A 6,313-nucleotide genomic window follows, 5' to 3' on the forward strand; every position below is an offset into this window, starting at 1 on the left:
CTCAGGCCATCCAAGAGACATAGTCTCTCCAATCTATCCTGGGTCTTATTTGGGGTCTCCTCCCAGTTGGACATGTCTAGAAAACCTCTCTGGGGAGACGTCCAGAGGGCATCTTCAACCACCTCAACTGGTTTTTCCCAAGACAAGTCCCTCCTGGATAGCTGAACTTCTCACCCTTTCTCTAAGAGAAAGCTCTACAGAAAAAAAATTCATTTTGAATGCTTGTATCTACAATCTTGTTCTTTTGGTCAACACACAGAGTTTGTGACTAAAGGTGAGGGTAGGAATGTAGACTGAGACTTGCAGCTCAGCTTCCTCTTCACCACAATGAACCGGCACAGGAAGCTTCACCGGTCGATCTCATGCCCCATTCTTCTCTCACTCCTGAACAAAACCTCAAGATACATAAAGCCCTCCAGTTGAGGCAGGACCTCACCCTCATCCCAAAGAGAGCAATCCTCCTTTTTTTTTTTTTTACTGAGGACCATGGAGGTGGTGACTCAGCTGTTCAAAACAACTCAAATAACTAAAAAAAAATCACAACAGTTTCAGCAAACACCATTTTTTATCCTTTACACCCCTATTAGTTTTACATTACACATATATTTTATTTGAAAAGTTATATTTCCAAAGGAAGTGCTCCAGGATGCATCTTAACTGCTTCAGCTAGCTGTTGATGATGCAACTTGCAAATAACCACAGAAATAAATGTTAATAACTGTGTGATGTAAAAGTGATAGTAATGCACAGGTTCATAAGTAGCATTTGTATGAATTTCAATAAATTTTCTGAGGTTGGTATTGTTTTAAAACGGAAATAATCTACTTTGGATAATTGCTGTCGTAAAGCTAACAGCTAGCCCCCTTAAATTAGCGGTTAGCTTGTCGGTTTTGTCAAAATGAAGCTATTTCTACAAACCGAGGTCATTCAGAGAGCTATCTACAAAAGGTAACGTATTAATAGTTCATAACCTTTCCACAGAACTCCACTTCAAACGATCAGAAGGATCACTATCAATTTAACAAGTTGTTCTTCTGGCTGAGCCAACGTGCTTTAAAACGGTGCTTTGCAGTGTCTGTGTGCTCTTAGGGTGCACGGACATATGTGTGTGTGTGTGTGTTTGTGTATTTTTGTTCTCATTTCCCCACCAAAACTGAGGATGGCTGTAATGAAACCAGTTCTCGACATTGCGTGGAGCCGGTGACTCTGACAGCCTCATGGACGTTAGAAACTGTTCCCTAAGAGAATGTAAACACTTCACTACATCCAGGACTATTGGAAAAACCACGCTCAGCTGCTGTACATATAAAATGGTTATCCAAACATAAATGCGGTGCACTTCTTCCAAGTCTTTACCACTGCTCTACCAGTAGATCCAGTACTCGGTTCACATTCAGATCGGAATCCAGACTGAAGTCGGACTCAATAAAGGGAGCTTTCGGTGGGGTAAGAGGGTAAAGGCCAGACGTTAGGGTCTCAAGCCAGTCGGCGGCGTCAAACAACGTAGCGGATCGTCGTTTCCGTGACTTTCTTGTGGCGGGAGGAGGGGAGATGCAGATTGGCGGAGGAGGAGGAGCAGGTACAACCTGACTTGGGTTTATTACAGCAGGAGATGGTGGAAGCTCCAGGAGAAGAGAAGAGCAAAGTGGCGAGGGAAGGAAGTTGTCATCTTGTTGCTGAAAGGACTGGAACTGCTCGGTTTGAGAAGAAGAAGAAGAAGGGTCCAGGACTGAGTGGGCGGGGGATTTATGATCAGAGACATTATAAGAGCCTGGAAGAAGGATGGGTTGTAAAAAGGATTAGACATGGAAGAAATACAAGTGTCATTAAATATGTATTCCTGAAGCATTGTGGGAAACTCACCGTCACAAGTAATGGGCTCATTAAGAATGTCGTCTATGGACTGTCGAGGGTCCATCTGTTGGCCAAGGAAAGGAAAGGTACTTCACTTTGCAGCGATAAAGAATTTTTTTTTTGGTCAATCTCCTGCTCTCTGCAGATTTACCTGTGCCTTCTGGATAGCCTCCTGCAGTTCTTCCTCCAAGCTTCGAATGCCAGGTGAGGCCTGAACGGGACTTGCCGTAATCTGCAGTGGCAGCTCAAAGTCATGGCCGATCACATCACACGGCTGGCAGCAAACCACATGATTAGAAAGCAAGGGGGGAAATTAGTTGACAGCTGGTGATGGGAGCACGTTCCCAAGAGAAAGTGAGAAATGTTCTGTAGCAAAAGGCTTTTCTAGGTGCATTGTAAAATAAAAGATATATCACTTTAAAGATGTTTACCTGAGTCAACAACACTTCTGTTTGCGCATTTATTTCTGGCTTCCCTCTAAAGCACCCTGGATCCTGTTGCAGGAACGGATGAAGGGATCCCTCACTGGACTAGTTAGAAAGTTGAAGATCATCAGTTTCTAATGGATAAATAGTTTTTCAAACCTTCAAATGACAAATAATTAAAGCTCACAAGTCCTCACCTCATTGCCAACGTGCATGGAGGAGTGACTGAGCCTGCTCCTCTTCCTCCCCCTCATCTGCAGCTCCACACTCAGCTGCTGCTGCAGCTGCTCGCTTTCACTTTTCCAGGGAGTCCCACACTGCAGGGGTGAGGAGGACGACACGGGTAAACTGGGACTCGGAAGTCCTGAGGCGGTGCTGGCAGGAGCCAAGAAGACGGCGCTGGTGAGGCGGCACTGTTCACCCGCCAAACTGACTGACGCTGCGTTTGCGTATCCGTTTGGGACGGCGCTCAGAGTTCCAGTTGGATCTCTGCTCGAAACGTCACAGAGAATCCCATTAGGAGCTCCTCCATCTTGGATGTACAGCTGTTGGTTCGGGCTGCTGCTGGGCGAGTCCAGTCCAGAGCTGAGGCCTGAGCCAGGGCTGTGACTGGGTGGTAGCGACGGGGAAGGAGTGAGGGGCTCCGGGCTGGTGCCCAGTTTGCATAGGGGAGCAGGGTTGGGGCCCGCTGGCAGAAGCTGAAAGGGACGAAGTCGTTGCAACAAGGCAGGCTTGGTGCCCGAGACGGGGAGGCCACGCTTACGTAGCTGTTGCCGCAACTCCGACACCTGAAGGGGGGGGGGTGGGGGATTAAAGATGGAAAAGCAACAAGGATCAGAATCATTAGTTGTTCTTAATGGAAATCAAAGGCCCACTGACTTTTGTGACAGTTTTAAACAAAGATCTTGTGTTGAGAAGGAACAGAGTCATAGCTGCTTGTTCAGACCTTACAACAGACGTTATGCATTATCTCATGCAATCTGTTAGCACTCAGAGAACCACTCTCAGCAGCTACCACACTGATATTAGCTCAATATCTGTAAAACTGACTAAGTTAGAGCCCGTTTTGTGTTTGCTAAAGTGGATTACCTGTGGTGGCCATCTTGAATTAGGTTGGCTACAAAATGTTAATCAGTTTTAGATTTCCAGCGTTTGATTACTGTCTAAAGGTTTCACTAAAATTTGTCCAGTGGTTCATGCAAAAGTGCTGACTCTGCAAGTTAAGGCCAAATAGTTTAACTAAGACATGGCGCAATGTGCAAAGCACAGAGTGGATTCACTGATTGACTTTATTTGTTCAGTGGTTCATGAGAACCACTTTCACACATTCTCACCACATTCATGAGCCCATTACGAAAGCTATAAACAAAGTTGGCAAAAAAAAAAACAACATTATCACCTTTTTGCTTTTGGCATTGAGCATAAAAAAATTTCAGTCATTTAGTTGAGAGTGTTCTTTTCTCTTACTGTTAAATCCACAAGGTTTGCAGGAAGCGGCTCAGGTTTGGATCCATGGTTTGTGTCCATGGAGGGTGGGTTTGATGGGGCAGGAGCAGGTTGGCGACTCAGAGACGTGGCACCAGAAGTCTTTACAAGATCATTATGATCTCCACTAAAGGAACAACAGAACTATTGACTCCAGCAAAAACATCTCAGGACTAACAGATTATTGATACTGCACAGATCAGTTGATGTGTCATCAGTAGGGTTTGCCTACCTGGGTACTACTGTGAGCTGCTGTGGAGGCTGGAGCTGCTGCTGCTGTTGGCTCTGCAGGATCTGGAGCTGAAGGAAGACCTGCTGCTGTGTTAGGAGATGGGAATAGGCCGGGTCTAAAGACTGGGTAGGGGTGGTCGGGCTCTGCTGTTTGGCTCCTCCCACTAGAAACAGCCCAGTTTATCAGTTATTCATCTCAATTTGTTAAAGAAAAGTATTGTGCGTTGAAAGAAAATGTAGACAAGAAGTCTTAAATGAGCACCTCCAGTCCCAGACGCTCCCCTCTGGTCTGGAGGAATGTACTGGTGATACTTGAGTTTTCTCATTTTGGGTTTGATGTCCCGTGGTTTCCGCGGGCGAGGGAGATGGTTAAAGTTTAAGGGAGGGGCCAGAGACGAGGAGCAGGTGGGGCTGGGGGGCCGAGCTGTCTGTAAACACACAGATTGCTCAGTCTTCCGTCAAGCTGCTAATCACAACACAGTCCTTGAGATTAATTTGAGAGAACGACACATGCAGGACATCAATGTAAATGTCAAGTCAGTTTACAGTGGTTGACGTGTTTGCCCCGCACGAAGGTTAAATTCCTTCAAAAATTACGTGTAAACGCCTCACAAATCTCCAGACGACAGTGTGCGCTGGTGCTGACATGTACCCGCGCAGCTTGTGGGAATGTATTAACCTACATGGCAAACACTGAGCTCGCCCACAAGTACAAATTGACAGTAATGAATTCAGAGCAGTTACAGCAGAGGCTTGCTGTTGTTGTTGTTTTTGCTGTTGTTCCTTTTTGTTAAAAAACACACACACGGGTGTGACTGTCCGGTTAGGTTAAAGACCTCCACAGGGCTCTGCTGCTGTACACCAGCTGTGACTATCATTACAGCACGCGCACACATGCACAGAAACAACTGAAATATTGCTTTTATGAATGAAATTGACACTAATAAATGCGTTTTCTTCTGTTCTCGTTGACACAATTTTAGCTTTAGGTTTAAAAAAAACGTTCAACAAAAGGGAAGAAAGTGAGAGTGAAGCAGGAAGGACTAATGAAAGGTTGAATTAACCCCTCTCTACCTTTGGCAGTAAGGGTGTCGTCTGAGAGGTAGGATACATCCCATTTTGTCTTCCAGTTGTTGCCATGGAGTTTGGTTCGCCCAGTGCTACACTCAGAGGTTGTCTGATGCCCACGGTTGCCGGGAGCAACGCCAAACTAGACTGAAAGCAGAGTATAAGAAAATCAGATCCGTCCCCTCAAGCGACGGTAGGCCTTTAAGGCTAATTAGTTTAAAGCCTGTCAGATGAAACTAAAAGTTTCAGCTGTTCCTTTTTAATCACCTGTGCATGACTGGGACTCTGATTGAGGGTCAGGCCCACAGCTGAGCAGTCACTTAATGATTGGTCAACTGGGAGCACGGGCAACAAGGAAACCGGCGCCGACTGGTGATGCTCGGAGATCAAGGAGGAGGAGATGTCATCTTCGAAAACATCTGCAGAGAAAGTGAGCGGACCTGCAGAAAGGAAGGGCGAGAGGAGGAGACAAGATCCAAGCATAAGCAAAGAAGACTGGATTAAAAAAAAAAAGTAAAAGTCTGACAAAAACAAAGTACTAGGCAAAATTCATCACATAATTCCTTATATTTTGCTTCCAAGGAGTCAGACAGATTACAAAGTTTGGCATAAAAAACGTATTTTATATCATGAGACCAGTTTGGATTCCCTTAAACTGAAATGGGAAAAGGACTTAGAGGAATCCATATCAATCTGGAGAAAGATCATTAAGAACATTTACTCATCCTCAATATGTCTGAGACATGCTGTGGTTCAATTCAAGGTGGTGCACCGGCTGCACTGGTCCAGGACAAGCTGTCCATGGTCAAAGCAGACCTGGACCCCGCATGTAATTGTTGTAAACAAACTCCAGCTAAACTCCTGCATACATTCTGGACCTGTCCCAAACTACAGACTTCTTGGCAATCTATTTTTGACACCTTCCCTGGGATATGTGAAAACACTGGACACTCATCACCACTCATCCCAGTGTTTGGGGTGGTCCTTCAGCAAGTACAAGAAGGATGTTATAGCTTTGGCTCTCTTTTGGCCAGGAGACTTGTTTTGTGCAAGGACCCACACCCTCCCACTCCCAGCATATGCACATTGGATAAGAGAAGTGATGTATCATATCCATCTAGAAAAAATAAGATAAACCCTGAAACCCAACAATTTTCAGTCAGGTCATCTGGACAGTTTCTGTTTTTGCTGAAACATTTCACCTTCCATCCGGAAGGCTTCATCAGTCAAGGAAACACAACACAAAACTA

The 6,313-nt window shown here is 45.3% G+C and overlaps 1 protein-coding gene across 1 annotated transcript in view; it reads right to left on the reverse strand.

Moving 5' to 3' along the window:
* Positions 1-1,039: 1,039 nt before the first annotated feature.
* si:dkeyp-69b9.3 (myocardin) overlaps positions 1,040-6,313 on the reverse strand; it is a 19,135-nt gene continuing 13,861 nt past the window's right edge. The window contains exons 6-15 of the mRNA XM_037676618.1: positions 5,331-5,503; positions 5,070-5,210; positions 4,258-4,423; positions 3,997-4,159; positions 3,747-3,891; positions 2,477-3,067; positions 2,286-2,384; positions 2,006-2,128; positions 1,864-1,918; positions 1,040-1,771 (exon numbers count right to left, since the gene is read on the reverse strand). Of these exons, the coding sequence (XP_037532546.1) occupies positions 1,353-1,771; positions 1,864-1,918; positions 2,006-2,128; positions 2,286-2,384; positions 2,477-3,067; positions 3,747-3,891; positions 3,997-4,159; positions 4,258-4,423; positions 5,070-5,210; positions 5,331-5,503 (2,075 nt within the window). The 3' untranslated portion in view covers positions 1,040-1,352. The remainder of the gene's footprint in view (positions 1,772-1,863; positions 1,919-2,005; positions 2,129-2,285; positions 2,385-2,476; positions 3,068-3,746; positions 3,892-3,996; positions 4,160-4,257; positions 4,424-5,069; positions 5,211-5,330; positions 5,504-6,313) is intronic.

This window comes from Nematolebias whitei, chromosome 5, assembly GCF_014905685.2.
Source record: "Nematolebias whitei isolate Nwh7 chromosome 5, NemWhi1, whole genome shotgun sequence".
Taxonomy (NCBI): domain Eukaryota; kingdom Metazoa; phylum Chordata; class Actinopteri; order Cyprinodontiformes; family Rivulidae; genus Nematolebias; species Nematolebias whitei.